Genomic DNA, 20,568 nt, shown 5'->3' with positions numbered 1-20,568 from the left:
ATGAAAGGCAGGTGTGATCACTCAGAAAGGAAAGGCAGAATATGTGACAAGCACACTGGCTGCCTAGGTGGACAGTGGAGGAGGATCAGGAAGTGCTGTTGAGCCTGACGCTGAGAGAGAGACAGGGAGGGCTGGCAAGGGATGGCAGAGGAAAAATACTGAAGTGTGAAAGTAGGAATGGCAGTGGGAGGCAAGGCAGCCATCTGATCTGCCGGCACATGTTGTGCAAGGGGCCTGACGGAGGCATCAAGGTCGGAAGAGATAAGCAATTAGGCTCTTTCTAGCTTAATGACTAGACGCTTCTTATTTTGAAGTAAAGAAAAACAAAACTGCATTTCTAAAAGCATGGTTGATAGAAAGAGACTCCAGATCACAATTAGGACCTGAAGGAAATCAGGGGGGCCTCAGTGAAAATTAGGCAACAGGATAATAAAAGAAAACTCACCCAGCTGCCCCCAGTCACAGTACACTGTGGGTCCTCTAGCCACACAATACATTCTCTTAAAGCTGTATATGAAGCTTGTTTGTAATTCTTGACACATAACGTGTAACTTAACTCATAGTCCTTTCCTACAAAGTTCTGAAAATACAAAGTTTGGGCTCTGCCAGTGAAGTAAATACATGGGCAGAAAATTCCTACCATTGCTGTCATATGAGGGATAACATAAAAGCTGAGAAGCACTGGTAAAATGTCCACATTTTGTAAATGAAACAGAACAGTAACACGATTTTTCAAAAGAATAAGGTTTTCATTACAAATGTAAGCACATTTATAAAAGAAAGCTAAAACACTAGCAAAATATGTAAAAGTAAGAAAATTCATTGTCCCACTACCCAAAGAATGTAATCTTTATGATTTTGATGTTATAGAGTGATTTTGGAGCATTTTCAGTACTGAGTGAGACGAATGGTTTATTCCTGCCCCCTCACCATGCTTGCCAATGAATTTGGTCAAATATATTTATAGCTCTGTTGCTTTAAGAGTCAATTCGGTTTTGAACTCAGATTTCAGAAGGGGTATAGGGAATAATGTCGGTATCAGGCAACAATAGAAAGTTTATTTCCAGATATATATGAAACAAATCCTGTGCTAACATTTGCAGGGCCTGGAGAGGATTACGAATGGAGGCCCACATAGCATATGTCTAAATGTCTAAAATTTTTATAGATAAGTGAATTGTTAAATATAATATGTTCTATTTTCTTTCCTTGATAAATGCACCTTCATAACAATTCCTCTTTGGAAACTATTAAGTAGTATAATGTTCTATTCTCCTATCATCATCACAGAGATTCCTTGGGATGCTCCCTGAAGCTCCTCATTAGTCCATTTCTCTACCCTAGGATGTGGGAGTAGCCAGAAAGAGCCAGGGCAGGGCCCAGGGCAGGTCCCCTTTTAGCTTTGCTGAGCAAATCATTCCACATTTCTTCTTTTTTTTTTTTTCCTTCTGGTACCAGGAATCAAACTCACGACCTTGCGCTTGTCAAGCAGGTGCTTTGCCGCTGAGCTAAATCCCCAGCCCTCATTCCACATTTCTTATGTGCAGGTAGACTATGTGCTGGGCACACAAAGGCAAATCAAAACAGTCTTTGGGGCCACACAGAAATTTAAATAAATGCCCTCCAAGATCTAAGCTCGCAAAGTTGATCCAGTCAGGAGGAGGTAACTATGCAAAGAAGGGAAGAGAAGAGAATTCTAGGCAGTAAAGAAAAGCATGGGGAAAGTTCCAGCAGCAGCAGAAGCAGCAGGGCATTCACCCAGAGTGAGGTACTGAGATACGGCGGTGAGGCTCAGGGGCAAGCAGGCCGCGTCATGGTATGTGCGGGGCTGCTAGGCAGGGAGGTGGGCGCCACACCAGAAGAGGCCCTCACGGCTCTTCTTGAAAGATTTGTCTGCTTTCACCAAGGAGCCCCATGGCCAAGGTAAATGAGGGTGATCCAGACTCCCGGATTGGTACGTAGAGATGGAAGGAGGCAAATAGGGCCCAAAGAGATTTAGAAATTCCGAGGGCCAGGACTTTGGGAAGGGATGGGATTAGGAATCCATGACAGGAAAGTAGGTAACAGGGATATGTGGTTGGGATGAATGGGATGAGCTAGAGATGCTGAGAGAGGATGATATGAGGAGTGGCTAGGTTACAAACTGATTTGAGGAATATGGGTTATGGTACCTTTGGGATATCTACGAAGGCAATAAGCAAACCGGAAAATAGACCATTTGCACTGTAGAAGAGAGGTTGGGGCTGCAGATTTAAAATGTGTGAGAATTTCATCAACCATTTGGTGAGTGAAGACCTGGAGGTGATACCTGGGGAAAGACCACATGCTTTTTTTTTTTTTTGTAGCAGGAATCGAACTCAGGACCTTGTGCTTGTGAGGCAGGTGCTATGCCACTGACCTATATCCCTAGCAAGACTGCCTCCTCACCTGGCAGAAGTGGAAGATGCCAAACTTTCCAGATGAGAATTTTAAAACTGAAATTATGCAAGCAGTGGACTGAAATGAGAATAGAAAACCTTCTACCAACCTTGCATATAATATTTTTTACTGTAAATAGGTTTGTCATACACAAATCACCTGCAACAACAGAGATTATGGATGATGTGGTCACTGTTATCCAGGATCTTTTTGTGCCTGTGAGTTTAAATCAGATTCTTGTTACTTGCACACCACTTTGCCATGTATATTTGTAAATATATCTTGCCAGCATATTTTATGCCTCAGTTAATTTACTTGACATCTAATTTAGTTGACATATAAAAATAAAATCAATTTTCAGACAAAATACACATAAAATAAGTGAAACAGTGTAATAGGTTTCAAGAAATTAAATGTAATATGCTTAGGCTTCTAAAGCCATTTTGTCTAGATACTGTAGATGTATTTTTTTTTTTTTTACAAATCCTTGTCAAATATACAATAATAAATGTTGCTACTATACATTTAGAAATTTATTGCTTAGAGTAGTTTGTCAGGAAAAATGAAGATTTTGTTGAGGTTTTCTTTAAAATGTCTGAGATGCTCGATATGAATACTTTGTGTATTGATGTTTAGGCTGTAATTAAGGCGTGACAATGATTATTACTTTAGATATAAACACTATCAAATTTTCTTTGGGTGAGTTCTTTTTTTAATTAATGTTGCGTTATGTTCTGTTTATTATCCTGTTTGCTTATGTTTCCTGTCATTTTCCAGTTGTCTGCTTGAATCCTGTTTTATAATAGTGATTTAGCAACTGATAATGTGTATTGATTTCACTTTTGCTTCTAATTTACATTTTTATCTCTTTGGCTGATGTATTTGGCTTAATCATTTTATTTTTGTAAGCAGTTGTACAATTTGTTAATTTATTTAGATGATTAAATTTGACATCTAAAGGGAGTTTGTTTTAGAAAATGGTCCCTGAAGAAATTAGTGTTTGGCATTTCCAACATGTCAAAGAACTGGCCTCTTCCAGATAACTAGAAATGTAACTGTAAAATCTTTAAAGTGGCTTTATACTTTTAATCTGTGACTATAGAGAACTGTATATTCCAGTAGGTGGTGCAAATTGACTCCATTTCAAATGGAAATGTAATTTAAAATTGTGATGTAACTATTTTCACTGTAAAAATAATATTTTAACATGTTATTTCAACTGCAAAATTATGTCCTGCTCTTTCTAAAGGAAGCAGCACTTGTTTTTTTTATGTTTTATTCCACAGGTATCATGTGATGATTACTGTACAGAAGAGGTGAGGGCAGGAATTAGTGAGGGCTAGAAAAATAGGGGCATTTGATAAAAATTATGCATAAGTAGAAAAGTCACTTGCTTCTGTGCTTCAATTCCGTAATGCAGTGGGTATAATGGCAATATTAGTGTGTTATTCTAATCATTTTTATGCCTGCATGATGAGTCAGATGTCATTTTTTTAAAAATAAAAATTGGAGTTATTTTACTTCTAGAAGCCTGATACCTTCGCACAAGCACATGAAATATGTATATGAGGATATTCAGTAGAGCACATTTTTTAAAGTTTTTTTTACTTTTATACCTGCATTATATGTGCATGAGAGGCGGTAAAGTGTGGTGATTAAGGGCAGGGATGACTTCAAGGCAGCCTGCCTGAGATGGAACCCTTTCACCTTTGTGTATCTCTGGTTCCTTTCCTGCAAGACGTGGATCATAGCATTAACATGGGGATTCAGTGAGCACCTAGGCAAGGTATGGCACACACATGCCTGGCACATAGTAGGCATTGTATAAATGTTAACGCTATCCTTTTTTTTTTTTGATACTAGGGATTGAACTGAGGGCCAAGAAGGGTGAGAATGGGGTAAAAAAGCGGAAGAAATGGAGAAGCATTTCCTGAACTGCCCTCCTCTTTGCCTGTTTCCAGCTGTGCCTAGTGCCCCTGCTGTTGCTAGCCAGGAGACTCCTGCCCCCGAGTGCAGTTAGATCTCAGGCAGTGACCAGACCTCTCCATGCTGCCAATCTGGCAATGAGGCTCACAGATACCCACACTCAGTATGAACACAGAAACTTCTCCCAAGGCCAAATAGAAATGGCTTTTGAATTACCCGCCATTTGGCCAGATTATCTGCACCATTGCTTCCGTCCATTACTGAGGAGAGCCAGGAGGTGTGGGGACTGTCCTTAGTGTTGCAGGATGACCTTGTGGAGAGCTGATTACAGTCTGCGTGTCGACAAAGAAGATGTTTAACTGTCACTCTTTTCTTCACTCTGGTTCAGTGAAGCTTGATCTCTGGCCCGTGACTAGAACCCATATTGAAGAGCTTGTCATTGCTTGTGGTTTTTCTTGGAAGACCTGACTTCAGACTGAAACAAGGCTTTCCATTAGCAGAAGTGTAAAGAATGCATATTTGCCTTTGAGCCTTCTAGGCTCCCAGTTTGGTGTTTGGGACCCCTTCTTTACAGCACCTCTCCTAAACCTTCCCCCAGCTACATACCAGCTGCACTTCCTACTCTGTCCCCCGAAAGCAATCGGAAGGACAGACGCCGACTCAGCTGCAAGGGATCTCATGTCTGAGCAGAGCAGAGAATGAGACCTGAAGGCAGGGTCCAAGTTGAGGTCAGGACCTTCGGGAGTCAATGAAGGACACAGGACTGGGAATCAGGTGCCTTCCTGGTGAGCTCCTCTGACTTTGAGGAGAGAATCTGTCTCTACACAGCCTCCTTCGTTGCCCCAGACCTGCATTTCAGGACAGACTTCCAGAGCTTGGAAAATCTGTTCCCAGCGCTCTGCTGCTGGTTTCTGATTTCCTAGGCCCCCTTCGGCCTCTGCTTCAGCTGCCACTGTGTTCTTTTGTGGCACTATCATCATCCCCATTTCACAGATGAGAGAACTGAGGAGGTTAAGTGACTTGTCCAGGACTGCACATCTAATTAGCAGCACTGCCAGGGTGCAAGCCAGACTGGCTGCCACTAAAGCTTGTGCTCTTACTCACAGGACAATAGATGGCCCCCTGGGGGCCATCCTGGATGGCCTTGCCCAGTGCTTTCTTAATCCTGAAAAAAAAAAAAATTCCCTGCTGTTCAGAGAAGAATGAAACATTAACATCCAGGTGGCTTTTGCTTCCAAGTATGACTTGGAGAAGTCTACAGATAATTCTGGATATACCTTTACTGAACATTGGTCTACAAGAAGTTGACAACTTTCCAGACCAAAGCATCCAAGTGCACTAAAATCCAGAAAACACAGTCAACAGCAATGCAGGATGAAAATGTCTATTTTTAAATAGAAAAAAAATACAACTTTAAATTAATAATACTGGTATGGATATTAACAAGTGAATAAATTAAATATGGAATTTACCAACTTTACCAAATGGAATGAGATTGGTGAGAGTTTTGCCGTTTGCTCTTTTAAAGCCTTCCTCATAATTTCCTTACCCTGCCTGTTATAACCCAAAGGGAGAAACTAGGCCCTGTGGGTAACAATATGTGCTATGAGAGGAGGAGGCCTCACTCTGGACAACAGGGGTTTTCCTCCAGCCTTCGGACAAGCTTCTGGGACTGCCTGCTGAAGGAAAAGCCAAAATCATAGGATGGTGGGGCTGTTGTGAAGGCCCTAGGATTGGTCTAAAGTAATCCTTTCCAAGGTATTTTGAGCTGAGTTCAAACCTAGAGTGGGTAGGCTGGGGTTAGAGTCAGGAATGTAGAGGGTTTTTGAGGTACAGGGAGCTGGAATTTCTTCTCTCCTTCCAGCTGCATGGGGCTCAGCTTCCAACCAGTATTGTTCTTGGAGAGAATCAATACCAAGAGACCCCAATCTGCAGAAGACAAGGGTGGTTGGAGACGCACTCAGTAGTGGTAGACAAACAGAGGCCAGGCAGAGTCTTAGTGGGGAAGAGGGAAGTGTCCCTGGCCTTAGGCTTTGGCCAGACTTCTGGTGGGGCTCTCTGATCCTGTGGGGAAAGTGTTTCTTCTTTCCCTCTACTCTTCAGAGCCCCTTGCCCTGTCCACGAATCAAGCTGTTTCTTCCTTCTTTCCCAGTTTTTTCTTCTACCTGCATTCTCTTTGAACAGAAAAAAGTCTCACTGACTCATGTGCTGAAATGTTCGGGGGCACTGATGGATTCTGGTGCAGTTTCAGTCTATGTTACTAAGACCAAAGCTCCCCCTGCCTTCTAGCGCATCATTTCTAGGAGCTGGCTTTGTGCGTGACACTCGGATGGTGGGAAGGTGGCTGCAGAAATGCCAGCCCTTGTGCATTCAGATTCAGATCAGTCAGGAAAGATGGAGATTCTTTTGCAGCTCAAGAAAGAGTTTGGAATGGATCTAATTTGCTCTGGTGTGGGTCAGTGCTCATTCCAGAACGGAACAGTTACAAGGGAATATGATGCTCTGATTGGCTAGTGCTGGAGCAAGGACACAATTAATTTCACTTAACCATATAGAATGACAATGGGGATGAGGAGGAGATGGCAGTTATCACTGGAAGGATGATGATGGATGCCGGAAAGCAAGCCCCAAATGCCCTCCCCTACAGCCCCTGTCCTCCTTTCTGCCCCTCATGATTGACCCTTAAATTAAGATCTACTCCCCAGCACTAACCATTGGCCTTGATTCCATAGCCATGGCCTTTGGGTCCTATCCTAACTCATTTGAGGGAGAATTCATCAAACTCTATTACTGCTACTATCAAAATTAGTAGTCGATACTCAAAAAAATCATTCCACAAAAGCTTTTTACTCCTTTCCCAAATTGATACTATGCACCCCTTTTTGATTCCTAAGGGTAGAAGCTTTGAAAATTTCACATTTGTAGTTAGAGGAACTCATAAAGATAATTTAGCACATCCCGGACTTTCTGCTTAAAGATCTTATCAGGGATTTTACTGGAACTCAGAGCTTTGTTAGTTGTTATTCCTCATTGTTGGACCACAGGCTTCCCTCTTCAGAGTCTGGGGTAAGGCCAAGTGTCATGCCTCAGCAGATCTGGGGCTTTATATGAGTTCACTTCCCATAATGCAAGGCCTACCAGCGGGGACTCCAAGGAGCTGATATGACACTTCCAAGGAGAATATCTTTGCCCAGTCCAAGAGTTGAGTGACAGCACTTCAGCAGAAATGTGAGTGCATTTCTCAGGCTGTGATCCCTATAGAATAGGAATCACCTCTCATATTGAGGAATCTTCAGCACCTAATGCAATTCAGAGGATTGCCTGTAAAATCCTTTGCTGGGACACGTGCAAATTCATGGTTTGATCTACAGCCAGTCTGGTCCTCTGTTCTCAGCAGACATCATTGATTTGGTACATGTTATAATTTAATTACATATCCTTCTTGTCTGGGTCTTGAGTGAATTCAAGACATTGGTCACACATTATTTTGTTTAGCCATGCCTTTCCCCTCCCCTGCACCTAGGGCCTGAACTCAGGACCTCTGCACTAAGCTATATCCCATCCCTTAAAAAAAAATTAGGAGCTGGGTGTGATGGTACTCACCTTTGATCCCAGCACTTGGGAGGCTGAGGCAGGGTATCATCTTGAATTTAAGGCCAGCCTGAACTACATACTAAGACACTGTCTCAAAAAAATTTAATGGGGGGGATAGGGTTTTGCTAAACTGACAAGTTGCCCAGGCCTGGCTCAAATTTACAGTCCTCCTGCCTCAGCCTCTTAGAGTGCTGGAATTATAGGTATGTGCCACACATTTGGCTTGCCATGCTTTCTTTTTTCAAGAAAAAATTTAAATTTTGTTTCTGATCACAACAGTAATATACATTCATTATGGAAATTTAGAAAAGTCCAGTGTAGAAAACAGAAACTTCTAAAATATTTGTGTAATCTTCCATTTCTAACCTATGTGTATATTTTTATAAAAATTACATTATTAACCTTTCTTTTTATTAAACAACTATATATATTTTTTCTGTGCTATTCTTCCATATTTTTCATTCATGTATTGGGTGCAATTGCATTTATATTATATTTCAATTTCCCCCCTAACAAATACCGTAATGAATGTGCTTAGGGATAAATCTTTGTGTAAATACATGAGTATGTTCTTGGGGAAAGTTCCAAGAGGTAGAAGTGCTGGATCATAAAATATGGATATTTTTAAGGCTTTTGAGGAGCTACCAAATTTTACTCCTTGCTGTCAGTAGTAATTTCTTAATTCTTGGTTCTCTTGCTGGACCTGGCAGCACCATCGAGCAATGAATCAAGTGCTCCTGGCTGCCCTGTGGACAGGTGCTGCTGAAAACCAACCCCACTAGGTGGGACTTTCTGCTATGATGCTCTTTGCTCCTTATAGATGAACTCACCTTTAAGGGTCTCATCCTTGCTTCTGCTGTTTGTTCAAATGACTCTCTTAAAATTAACATGAAGGAGTCTCTGCCTTGAGAGAGCAGAAGATGGTGTGTGTTCCATTCCTTAGTGTTCATTCTCAGGGGTCTCAAGAGGGCAAGCCTGAAAGGACATCCCTATCTGAGAGGACACTATTCTCTTTAAAGGCTTTGCCACTTGGAACCATTCCAGCCACAGGAGTTGTTTCACCTTGACAATGGCCCTGTCACCAGGGATGGCCATAGGGATGTTCCTGGGAAGTCAGCGGAGATGTTTGAGCCAGGCAGTATTTTAAAACTGAGGGCTGACCATTTTTTGTGGCCTTTTCAGATGCCAGCAATAATTGACTGAAGAAGGAAAAGCTTACGGGAATGTCCCTGGGCTAGCCATACGAAAGTCCCAGCTCCTCTAGCCAATGGGAGCAAGAGCTAATTTGCTCTACGGACTTTAATTGGCTGGTGGTTCAATTACGTGCCTACTATTTTAAGCCTGTGTTTCTAGCCCCAGTTTGGCAGGATTTCTTGAGACATCTGGCAACAATGATCAGAATGCTTCTTTTTTCAAGGAGGCACACAATCGATTCATCTATGGACTCACAAGGACAGGCTCATTTAGTAGAGCCAACATGTTTCAAAGAAAAGTATATTTTCATTAACTAGCCTCAAAGCAGTAATTATATGTTCAGAGAACACAGTAAAAATTTACTTCTAAATATTTGGCAGTGAAAGGTTGAAGGCGGGTGTGTGTGTGTGTGTGTGTGTGTGTCCCCAACATGTTGCATGTGTTTTAAATAAACCAGCATCTTCCCCTTTAAAAGGAAGCAGGAAACACAATTGTAGACTTTGAAATTTAATTTTTAGCAACAGGATGTGTTTCTAAATACTGCTAACATATCAAAAGGAGAATGTATAGTTAAATGCTAAAATTGTTATCAAAGCAATTGCAAAGCAAATGAGGTGCCTTTGATTTTTTTTTTTTTAAGGATGTTGGTATCTGAACACTGAAAACCAATCTCCACCAAGCATCAAAAGCCACGGTGGTGTCTTTGCATGAAATTCCCCTGAACTTGAATGCTCCCCCTGATCTGATTCACAGTTTATAATCACAGTTATCACAGAACCATTAAAAGCCTATTAACTTGAATTCCCACAATTCCTTGAGGGCAAGGGCAAAGAGAGAGCAAAATAACTTTGAATGTAAATGTAACACAACATTCGAAAGGAGAGAATCTCTTTTAATTATGCCGGCGAAGGAAGATGTCTTATGGATGCGTCTACCCTAGCAGATGGCTGATGAAAGGCTACAACATGAAGTCTTAGATGCTAAGGATGTTATGCAAATGATTTCTGCAGGGGAAAAAAAAAAACTGGTAAAATGTGGGGAAAAACGTCCAGACCTCTTCCTGGAAGGAAGAAGAGTAGGGAGTCCTTAAAATGTGTAGCTGCTGGTTAGATTGGCTGGACAAATACTGTACCGTCGTTGATCAAATCAGCCTGCAAAGAATGGTCGGCCACATTTGGTGGGAGCAAAAGCCCAACAGATATTCAAGCTATTGTCATGTGAGAAATTTGATTTCATGTTTTTCCACCCTCCACTGCCTTCGCTGACATTTCCCCTAACAATGCTATTATGTGCTGCACCAGTAAGACAGCGTAGTCAATAAGCTGTCGTGTGACTTCAGATAAAATGGAGTGATCTTATCTTACCACAGAACAATTAGATGCATCAAATTACTTTTAAAAAATCACACAGCAGTGAGCTGTGTGCATACCAGTGACAGGGCCTGTTCCCAAATATCAGAGCTCCTCATGTCCAGCCAAACACCTCTGCACTAGGACGCTAGCTCTAATGGATCCTCCCACATGTGTGCTTGAAGTGTTCTGATTCAGAATCATGCCTTGCTGTTTGTAAGGGAATATTGGACTCACCAGAGTAGGGATCATACTTTCTCTCTGCTATCTGAAATAGCTAATTCTAATCAATCCACCCTCACCCGAAATGAGTTCTTCCTGCATGAATTACCTACATTCACTGCCCAGCTTGACCTCGTTCCTGAAATGGATAAAGCAAATGACTCAGTCCAGAGGGAGGGGGGCATTGACTAAGTGCTTAATTAGGCGCGCAGCCCTTATGTGGTCATTCTCCTACAGTCGGAATGACAGGACCATGCCACGGCAAAATCATGAATTCGGTTTACTCTCCCTTGCCTGAGTCACAGTGGAATCAATGGGACAGCAATCTAAATTAAACATTAAGACAACCACTCTGCAGCATGTTTATGTAACTAGGCAGAGAAATAGCATGTGTCTCAGGACCCACCAGGGGAACTCAGTATCCATTCCCATATGTCCACACCAGGCCCTCTGCAAGGAGACTATGGAGCCCTCTGGAAAGGCTTTGGGCCCCTGAGGTAAAACCTAGGTAAACATGATGCCAACCCAATTTTTTAACCTCGGACTTTGGCTTACAAATCTTTAAAAGTCCAGTGGCTACTGTCCAGTTAAAGGCAGCAGGAGGAGCCCAGCTTCAGTGGGTATCTGCAGGTGCAAGGGGAACCAAAGGTGCCGACTCTCAAATACACTGCCCTTTACTTGGAGCCGAGGAAGCACTAAATTCGTATATGACAAAAGGGAGCCTTCTGACTTACTTGATAAGAGAGCATTTCTCAAATTTTAATGTGTATGAGAATTGCCTGGAATCTTATTGAAATGCAGATTCTGATTTAGAAGATGTGAGGAGAGTTTTAAGATTTTGCATTCTTTTTTTTTTTTGGTTTTTCTCCGGTACCTGGAACCGAACTCACGACCTTGCGCTTGCCAGGCAGGCGCTTTTGCCACTGAGCTAAATCCCCAGCCCCAGATTTTGCATTCTTGATAAATTTTCAGCTAATACCAATACTGTTTGGGCCAAGCAACATACTTTGAGTAGCGTTCCCTCCCTTCTAGCCAACTCAAACACCAGAGGGAAGGAAGAAAATGAAGGCAGTCAGTACTTTGGTGACAAGATGTGGTGGAAGCAGGGGTGGGCAGTCTGGAGATAAAAGCCACCAAGAACAAACCATCGTGGAATGCGTGTGTAGGCTGGCTTGGATGGAACCTCCTCTCTGGCTTTCCATTAGGTGATCGTTTACTTAGTTAAGTAAGCAGATGGCTTGTATGTAGAAGGTGACACGGTGAGACTTAAGGTCATCTATATTTCCTGTCTGCCTTTCCAGGCACAGCCTCTGGGCAAAAATGCCCTGGCATGTGAAGAAAGAACAAAAGCATGAAAGGACAAATTGGTGGTCATCCACACGATTAACTGAGTTGATGAACCCTGAGTCCCTGTAGAGCTGGAGAGAGTGAGGCCTAAATCCAAAATTCAGCCCAAGTCTGTCTTTTATGACTTTTTCTTCTTATTATCTTTGTAACAAGGCTTTTTTATTAGCTTGCAATTTCCTGCCAAGTTGATGAAATCTCCATTATGTTTTATAGTACAAAATAAGAGGATTGGGGAGATTTTAAAAAGGTTTCTTCGTTAGAGATCCTGCCTCTTCTCTGTGTCTATCTGTCTCTCTGTCTATCTCTGTGCCTGTCTCTATCTCTGTCTCTCTGACTCTCTCTATCTCTGTCTCTGTCTCTGTCTCTCTCTTTCTCTCTCTCTCGACCCCCTTGGTTTCTGAGACACATTTTATTTTCTATCCTTTTCTATATTAGAATAGAATAGAATATTTTCCTATATTCTATTATTTTCTTTTTAGCTGAAAAGTAGATATTTATTTTACTGTTTTGCTTTACAATCCTGGAGGCTGGTGTTTTCCATTTTGGAGCTCTTCATTTTGAACCACACATGTAATTACTGCTGTCTTTATCCTGGGTTTTTGGAGGAATGTCCCATTCAAACTGCAAGGACAAAAGCAGCTGTCTTTCCAGGGGGTGAAACAGTAGCATAACGTCTTCATGTAAACACTGAAACCCAGAAGGAGAAAGAGGCAGAAAACTCCTGCAAGCGGAGAAACGAGAAACGGAGGGAATGAAATATTTCCACCTGTCTTTTTTTTCACAATTTAAAGAAAAACTAAACGCAACGATGCCTGCTGCATTTCAGAGTGAGCCTTATTTCTCACCCTGCAAAGAGAAAAAATGCCTTTTCTTCAAAGGGCCAAAGATCAACTGTTTTTGCTGTCGTTATTGTTACCAGTTTCCTGCATCTTTGCCTCCTGCTGACAATAGGCAGCTGGTCAAGGTCACAGAGGACAAGGTGCCTGTCCAAAGCTCTTGGGACTGCATGGATGAGCTACTATTGCTCTCGCTCCAGCCTCTGCTCCAATCCATACCCTGGCCTCCTTCTGGTTTCTTGAGTGACCCATGCTCCTCCAACATCAGGCCTCCAGCTGCCTGGAATGTTCTCTCCTTCTTCACTGCACTCACTTTAAATCATGCTTCATCTTTTCATTACCTTTCAGATTCATTTGCATTACCTTGTCATATGCTCTTAGGGCACTCTGTACCACTCACAGTTATAACCCATTACTTGTGTAGCAACATCTCCCTATCAGACAGCCAGCTTCATGAAGACAGTGACAGTCCACACTGGACATATTCATCATTGTATCTAGTACAACTCACTAGGTGATAACACTTTTTTTTTTTTTTTTGGTGCTGGGCCTTTAACCCAGAGCCTTGAGGATGCTAGGCAAGCACTCTACCACTGAGCCATAGCCCCAGCCCAGCAGTACTTCTTGGAGTGACCAATTCTCCTAATTCTAAATTAATCAAAAACTTTTCTAAAAAACATTTGAAAAGCTTATAGAACATCGTGTTTGTTTCAACCAGATTATCAAAGATTCAGTTAGTGCAATGACAATGTCATGTGGAATTTAGATTCAAAGTATCATGGAGGTAGGCTGAGACAAAAGTTTTTATATATGTCACAATGAGTTTCTACCTTTCCACTTGATGAAATTTCTAGTTTGTCAACTCACCCTTCTTGTCTTCCAGTTAGTGTCACTCGTCATGCTCCAGGAATTGTCTTCTTGGTATGGGGAGAGACGCAGTTAATTTTCCAGATAGTTTGCAACATCCAGTGATATAAAAAAATGCACCTCACCTTACTGATAACTGAGTACTTTTCAAGATAGTGTACACATATCTGGTGCCTGCATTACATTTTCTATTAGTACCAAATCAATCATGTATCATAACAAAAATCAGTGCGATGGAGTTGCCTTGACTTGCTTTCTATTTGTGGAAAGAATCCAGAGTCACCTGTGCTGGGTGAAACAACATGCTGTATAGTTCAGTATTTGAACATTTCTCAGATGGTCAACATCCTACACGCAAATAGATTGTCTTTCCCCACGCATGTGTGTAATTGTCCAGGATTTTTGGATATGAACTGAAAATTTCATTTAGTAGGATAAGAAGCTGTAGCTTGCCCATGTGTGCTGAATCTGAGCATCTGTGGGTATACATAGGGGGTGGACATATGCACACATGTGGAAACATTCTTGTGTAGCAATGAGAATTCTACTACTTTCTCTCCTGCAAAAGACAGCAAATTATTAATTAAAACATGAAATGGCATATTGCATTGGAAAAACATGAAAGATGGGCATATCTACTGATCATAAAATCCATCACACTTTCAATTTGGATGTAAAAGACCTAAAATACAAAGTTTACAAAAACTGTGGTGTCAAAAAGCACATTGGATGAAACACTTTGCTATAAAGGTAGATAAATCAATGAAAGCGATTTTTGGCTAATGAGTAATTTTGGGGCACAGGTCATTAGATGTATTGCTAAAGTAATGGTTTGCTATTCATTAAGAACTGATTTTTGGTGATTGCTTTAGTGCTGTCTAAAAACAGTACTGGCTCATGGCTGGTATGCTGTAGTATTTGAGGAAGAAGCAATTAAACTGTGTTGTATATTTCTATTGCCCCTATGGATACTCCCTGGGAGTCTATTTTGAACTAATACCTCCTGAGCAGGGCCCGGTATGCTCAAAGGCACAAGGCAGGGCCATGCTTGCCCTTCCACCATTCTCGCCCTTCCACCATTCTCATACACTGAGTGCTACAGGACTTGTTTTCAGAATGGTGGGTTCACAAAGTGCAGCTCAGTAACTTAAACCTCCAAAAATAATAACATCAACAAAGGAACAGCCCTACCCTCATCCATGGCTAAGAAATCCTAGCTAAAGGAACATTAAATTTCATTTTTCCTGGCCAAGTTTTCTTTATTCTGTTTTGATTTCCTTGGACAAATTTGTTAGTTTTGACAATCATTCAAAAGGGGGAAAAAAGGAATATACCTTAATCCGTGTCCATATACCTTGTTTAACAGAGCAGAAGACTGAGTGCAGAGGAGCGGCGCAATATGTTTAAAAATGAGTTTTCAGTTCTAAAGATTTTGTGCTCCATGGGTGGAGACAAAGTGAATCCACAAGAAAAGTGTTGGAAAGGAGACTGTTCTGTGGCTTGTACACTTTAAGTCTCTGGCTTCCTCCCCCTACTGACTTTAATTTTAACACTAAGATGCAGGAGAAGCAGAGTTCTGCACTGTCCGCTCACCTTCACTCTGGCCATGCTGCCCTGCTTTGCTTTGATGGTCAGCGGGTGGAGTAGCACATGATGTCAATCAGTTGGACCTAAAAGAGCATGCCTTAGAGGGAACTGTGACTCAGCTGTAGGCATTTTAAAAAGCCCTGCTTTATGCAGATTAAGGAAAGGGAATTAAAAGGGATCTTCTTGTAGAGTCATTGCTCAGTAATTTAACAGGGTCAAGGAAATGGAATGGAACATCATTTCATCTGGCATTGAACCTGACCTCAGTTTCCAATTCCTATTGGATAAACCCAACTGTTAACTTTAGCCCTCCCCACCACACACCTAACTTCTACACTAGGTTTAAAACCAGCTAATTTCTTCATTCTATCTTCTGTCTCCTACCCTATGCTTAAAAGCAGCTGCCTTCCCTCTGGGTAGGGAAGACTACACCATGCTGCTGTAGTTGTTGTGCTAATAAATATTTTTACCTCAATCTGTTGTCTCTAGGTCTTAAATCAGCACAACACTGGCCAGAGCTATGGAACAATAAAATAAGTGGTACAGTCTTTGTAGGTCCAGGATGCAGGACAGATGGGGATGTATGGAGCACAAAGGGGCGGGAGCTGGTGAACACAAAAAGAATATAGCCAGCACATCTCCTAGGGTTGCTGTGAAAGTTATTTACAACAACGAATGTAAAAGAACTTAGTGTACATTGAAGTGCTTTCATATGCGTCCTTCCTTATTTTTGCAAAGCATTTTAGAATTTGCACAGTATTTTGGGGGTCCCATGTCACAATACTGAGAAATAGCATGCTTCACCCTCTTCTGCTGAAATGGCTAACTTTGCCATGAGGAAGGAAGTTAGGTTCATTCTTATTAGAATCTAGGAAAATTTAAATTCAAGCTCAGACAGCATCAGGGTGTCTGCTACCATCAGGGTGGCAGAGTCTCCAGGTTATCCTTTGTTATTGGTTCTCTGTGTCTTCCGCAGTGATGGAACTTCCTGTAAGACAACCCCAACAGAACAAAGCCTACTTCACAGCCTCTTTCACAGCAAAATGTGGTCCTATAGCTTAAGTTCTGGCCATGAAAAGAAGGGTTGTGTGGCAGCTGCGGGAACCTTTCTTAGAAGGAAGCAGCCAAGTTTGTGAGCAGTATGTGTCATAAACCCGAAGGTGGTCCAATATAATACACTGGGATCCAATCTTTGCCTCCTTTTCTTTTCATTCCTTGTTCTGCCTGAAATGCAGATGCCACATCTGGGGTGAGGAGATGACAGCTGCCCTCTGGAGTTGGTGGAGTGGTGACAGGCAGGAGGGAGCCTCCTCTCTGTGGACCCTGTGTGGCAGAGCCACCACACTGAGCTGCAGACAGAGAGAAAATAGAGTCTATCATGTGTGAGCCTGTGCTATTTTGAGTTTCCTCTTCCAAATGAACAAGACCTGGCCAGGATTAAGAAGAACAGTAGGCCTTGTGCCACTCCTGGGGTCTATACTTGCACCACCGCTCTGTAGAGTGGCAGCAACACCTGGTAAAGCTGAAGACCTGCAGGGTCAGGTATATTGGGTTTGTCAGCAGGTGGCAGAATCCCAGGAAGGGTGTATTGCTCCCATCAGATGTCCGGGGCTGGTACAGTGGCTCCCAGCACCAGCAATTCCTGTTGTCCAAATCCTCCTTCTCTCGCCTTAGCCATGGCTTTGGTATCAAAGCTAAAATAGTACTGCTGCACCTCTGGCTTCACCCAGTAGCCCACCTCTCTGGATGTCAGTGCTGGCGGAGGATAAAGTCCCATATTGCTACCATGGCAACTCTTGTTAGAACCTCAGGAAATGATTTGGAGAGGTAGGAGCTGAGGACACAATTTCTTAGCGAAACAGAGAGCTGGGCAGAGTCGTTTGTGGATGTTCACCATTAACTTCACATGAGACACCCACGAGAATTCTCCAGATAACATTTAGCAAAGGAAAAGGAAAAGCAGAAATCACATCTCTGAGCAGAAGTGAGGCAGGACGTGTGTGTCCAGGCCCAGGAAGGTTGGCTTGGTTTCAGGAACAGCCTGTACAGCCTCAGGGTGGCCAGGTGGCCCTTGGAAAGGCTCATGAGCTCTGGAACTGTCCAGTGACCTTGGTTTGATCTTCTAGTGTTCCATCTATTGGCCATGTGACCTTATTTCCTCATTTGTCAATGTTGAAGATTTTAATAGAAAATACATAAAATAAAAACATGGGAAAGTGTTTCATTTAGTTGAGCATCTGGCTTATAAGAATTATTCACGGATGTTCCTTCTTTGTGGTCTCCATGCTCTGCCAGGCAGGTGAGAGTGGCTGTCACAGTGTCCCAAGGCTGGTTCTGAGCTGGGACATCCAGCTATGAAAGGAGGTAGTAATTGGTTTGGGTCCTGGCACGGTAGCAGGCACGATATAGACAAGGTCACCCCAGCCGATTTACTTCTCCCATAACTGAGAAGTCAGGACAGAAGGTTACCATGACCCCAGTAAAGCAAATATTATTGGTTTCAGGACTTAAGAGGGTGCAAATATTTGTCAGTACCTCACAATTATCTTGCTTTCACCTATCTGACTCATTTCTGGGGCTTCCTCTGTCGGGATCTGCGGCTATCTGCCTCTTTATTGGGGAAGCTTTAGCTGGAAGGGGCCAGTGGCAGGAATTCTCAGGGGCCATAGAAGGCTCTGGCACCCATTGTGATGTGGGTTTCTGTTTCTGTAGCAACAGTGGGCACCCCTGATGTCGTCTCCAGGCAAACACTGAGAAGTAGAGACCAGGGACCGGGAGGAAGAGTGGGTGTGTAGAGCTGTTGAGGCCCCGGAGAAGTGAGGGAACCAACCTCAGCTTCCTGGAGAGAATGGCCAAGGGGAGACGCTTCAAACCCTCTTTAGACAAGGATGGAAGTTGGGTAAGAAAGATGGTGCTTCTTGAGGCTTTCTCGTGCCGTGTGGGTGTGGTCAAGGGCACAGAATTGAGTTCAGATCCCCTTCTGCTTATGTCAGCATAGTCTTTGATAAGTTTCTTCCCTTTGCCTCGGTTCCTTCATCTGTGAAGTGGAAATCTCAGCATTTTGGGAAGGATTGGATGGAATAATGCATTGAATGCTCAGCACACCAGACATGTGTAGATGCCCCTTAGACAGCATTTATTATCTGCTCTTTTTCTGTTTTCCATAACAACTACCTTCTAACATACTACGTATCTCACTCTGTTTGGCACATTATTCTTCTCCCTCTCCTGGAATATAAGCTCCAGGAGGACTGGGACCTTTGTCTTTTTTATTCACTGATGTTTCCCCAATGCCTAGAATAGGATCTGGCACTTAGATATACTCAATAAATATTTATTACAGGAATTAATATTATAGTAGAAACTCTAAACAAATTCCTTGGCTGGTAATCTGATTCCCTTGGCCCCTCCGGACTATGAAATAGGCAAAGTCTAGGAAAGCACCATTCACCCAACTCATTCACTGGGAAACTTTCCTTTCCAGCTTCCCTCACTTCCTCAGACCCCACCCCCCTTTGAATTAAGAGATGGGTCACGCAGTGTTGCCCAGGCTGGCCCCAAACTCCTGGGCTCAAGTGATCCTTCCTTCTAGTAAGACCTCTCTCTTGAGTATCTCTTACACGGCCCAGAGGGATATAGCTTCGTTCTTAAGAAATAAGTGTGAGGTCTTAGACTTACAGGCCCACGAACTTCTCATCTGTTCTCTAGGCAGTGAGTGCACAACCCAGGGAGGAACATAAACGGAAGATTAAAAGACAAAACGAGAGAGGACAGCTATCTGCTCAGGCTGCCCCTGCTTCTTTATCAGGAGAATGATAGCTTTCCCAGCTACCTTGTCCTGTAGACCTGTGTTTCTGACTCAAGTTGGTCACCAGTTGCTTAGCTACAAGGGAGTCCAAGAGGGTATTTTTTAACCAATTGCATTACCATTTCAAAGAAAATCAAGTTCTGTTATAAGAGAGAAAGCATGTGTTTGGTGGTCTGAGCAACTGATTTGAAGGTAACAATATGCAATGGAATTACAATGGTGAACTCCCACCATCTTGTCTAGTGAAACTCTGTATTATCTCTACTGTTTTATTGAAGAATTATTTTCTTATTCCCTATAATGGTTTGTGCAACATTTCATTCTTACATCTGGTAATCTGAGCAATGTAGTTGAGGATAGCGATATGTCATGTAACAACCACTGTTGATTCGTATTATTTTATCTTGAGACTCTGTATCACTTTGAACATTCTTGCTTTGATTTGTTTATGTTTGTGATAGTGGTATGCTGCTGCTGTGCTATTTCTTTGTTTCTCATTTACTACTCTCTTTAAAATAAAAAATAAAAATAAAAAAAAAGAGAGAAAGCAAGGGCTGAGAATATGATAGAGTACTTGCCTACCATGCTTAAAGCCTTGGATATGATTGCCAGCACAAAAACAAACAACAGCACACACACACAGAGAGAGAGAGACCCATATTTCAGAGGCAGAAATTTCATTTCACTTTCCAGTTGAGAGTCAGGCATGCCCTCTGTTTCCCAGGTTTTAGGCGGAAGGGCACTAACCCCCAAAGTTTAACTTGAGACTTTGGCAGGAATCCTTTCTGCTGTCAGCACCTGGGAGCATAGAAAGAATAGTGCTGATATGAAGTTTCCCAAAGTCACTTGTAGATGGTTGGGAAAATTAAAGAAATTGTTGGCTTTGAGTCAGTAGCAGCCCATTTGGGAGGACAGTAATTGCCACATTAGAGGTGACAGTCATTTTGCAGTTGACCTTGCTGGTTGTAATCTGGCTGTTGCTGGAGAGGAAAGGCTTTTTCCACATACTTTCACTCTCCTGTTTAATATTTCAGTCATTGAGTGACTGAATGTAGCAAAAATTCTACCGCCAACTAGTTAAAAAGCTATATTTCACGGTTACAATATCTAACAGAAGGGTTTATTTCACAGCTATCATGTTATAGCCATTAAATATATATTTTAAAAGAGTGAAATTAAAATGCTAGGGCCATTTTTTATACAGTGGTTTAATCCATTGACTTGCAGAATACAAATGAACTCATGTCGGTTGTCATTTAACTGGTGAGAGCAGTCATTCCTTATGTCAGAGCAGCCTCTCCACTGGCCCAGTTTCCCATAACTTTCCAGAGAGAGTATGGATCAGTTGAACTGGAGGAAGAGACAAGAGATGATAATAGCCTTTAAAAGTAATTATTTAAAAGCATTTAAAATGCAATAC

The 20,568-nt window shown here is 42.2% G+C and overlaps 1 protein-coding gene across 1 annotated transcript in view; it reads left to right on the top strand.

The window, feature by feature from the left end:
- Positions 1 to 15,003: 15,003 nt before the first annotated feature.
- Tex36 (testis expressed 36) overlaps positions 15,004 to 20,568 on the top strand; it is a 17,249-nt gene continuing 11,684 nt past the window's right edge. The window contains exon 1 of the mRNA XM_005401991.1: positions 15,004 to 18,239. Within this exon, the coding sequence (XP_005402048.1) occupies positions 18,189 to 18,239 (51 nt within the window). The 5' untranslated portion in view covers positions 15,004 to 18,188. The remainder of the gene's footprint in view (positions 18,240 to 20,568) is intronic.

Source organism: Chinchilla lanigera, unplaced genomic scaffold, assembly GCF_000276665.1.
Source record: "Chinchilla lanigera isolate Chin_1 unplaced genomic scaffold, ChiLan1.0 scaffold00076, whole genome shotgun sequence".
Lineage (NCBI taxonomy): Eukaryota > Metazoa > Chordata > Mammalia > Rodentia > Chinchillidae > Chinchilla > Chinchilla lanigera.
The sequence above is the reverse complement of the archived record's forward strand: the minus strand, read 5'-3'. Positions and strand labels throughout refer to the sequence as shown.